This window comes from Aptenodytes forsteri, unplaced genomic scaffold, assembly GCF_000699145.1.
Source record: "Aptenodytes forsteri isolate BGI_AS27 unplaced genomic scaffold, ASM69914v1 Scaffold72, whole genome shotgun sequence".
Taxonomy (NCBI): Eukaryota; Metazoa; Chordata; class Aves; order Sphenisciformes; family Spheniscidae; genus Aptenodytes; species Aptenodytes forsteri.
Window position 1 is genome coordinate 8474863 of NW_008796193.1, and position 1333 is coordinate 8476195.

Genomic DNA, 1333 nt, shown 5'->3' on the forward strand with positions numbered 1-1333 from the left:
GGGGCTGTGGGGGCAGGGGGGCTTCATTCCCTCCCCTCCCCAGGCTGAGGAGATGATCAGTGAGATCCGGGCGGCCTTCGAGGTGTCCCTGGACCAGCTGGACTGGATGGACGAGAAGACCAGGCAGGCTGCAAAGGAGAAGGTGGCCTCGGGGAGGGCAGTGGGTGGGAGACATCTCCCTCCCGGGAAGCCCCCCCACCCCATCTTACCGCTGGGGCCTCTCCCCACGCAGGCGGACGCCATCTATGACATGATCGGCTTCCCTGACTTCATCCTGGACAACAAGGAGCTGGACGACGTCTATGATGGGGTAGGGGGGCACCCAGCTTGCGGGGAGGGGGTCTGGTCCCTGCTCACGCCAAGCCCTGGCCCCATGGTGGGGCGATGTCCCTATTTGGGGGACCCATTTAGGATGGGGCATTACGCGGAGCCACCCCGGTACCGAGTGCATCCCAGACAGGGTGGGGGGAACAGCCCCCGGTGGACCCCTCCTCATCTCTCCTCTTCCTCACCAGTACGAGGTCTCGGAGGACTCCTTCTTCCAGAACATGCTCAACTTCTACAACTTCTCCGCCAAAGTGATGGCCGACCAGCTCCGGAAACCCCCCAACCGTGACCAGTAAGGGGGAGGGCCCGTGGGGGGGTGGAGGATGTGACACCAGCACGGTGTCACAGCACTGTCGCCGGCACAGCCTGGGTGGCACTGGTTCACTGGGGGGAAGGTTCCCCCCATGGGGTGGCACAGCATTGTAGGTCACCCATGGTGGCTCTGGCTTGTCCCTGGGACAGGGTCCCTTGGTCACGGGGCGGGGGGCGGCGGTGCCAGCCCCGAGCAGGGCAGCACAGGGGACCCACGGTGGGAGATGGCACAGGAGGGTGCCGGGGCAGGGGGGAGAGGGGACACATCCCTGCCTGTCCCCTGTGCCACCTCCCTGCCCCAGGTGGAGCATGACCCCGCAGACCGTCAACGCCTACTACCTGCCCACCAAGAACGGGATCGTCTTCCCCGCTGGCATCCTGCAGGCTCCCTTCTACGCCCGCAACCACCCCAAGTGAGCCTGGCACGGGGATGGGGGGCATCTCCTGGGTTGGGGGGGAGGCACAGGCTGGATCAGGGCCAGCACCCCACAGAGGCCCCAGCAGCCACAAAGCAAAGCCCTGGGGGGTGAAGGTCCCTCAAGGCTTTACATCCCGCAGCCAAGACAGCCTGCAAAGTCCCCGTGGGGCCACCGGTGTCCCGAACAGGACTCATTCCCAGCTGGGTGCCAACCGGAGCAGAGTCTCGCTGGGTGCCCCGGACACAGACAGGGTGCCTGGGCTGTGGAGGGGGTGG

General features: G+C 66.1%; 1 protein-coding gene across 1 annotated transcript in view; it reads left to right on the forward strand.

Annotated features, from left to right (window-relative positions):
* ECE2 (endothelin converting enzyme 2) overlaps positions 1-1333 on the forward strand; it is a 6340-nt gene that overhangs the window by 3484 nt on the left and 1523 nt on the right. The window contains exons 11-14 of the mRNA XM_009288081.1: positions 27-142; positions 233-310; positions 516-619; positions 942-1052. Coding sequence (XP_009286356.1) covers positions 27-142; positions 233-310; positions 516-619; positions 942-1052 — 409 coding nt within the window. The remainder of the gene's footprint in view (positions 1-26; positions 143-232; positions 311-515; positions 620-941; positions 1053-1333) is intronic.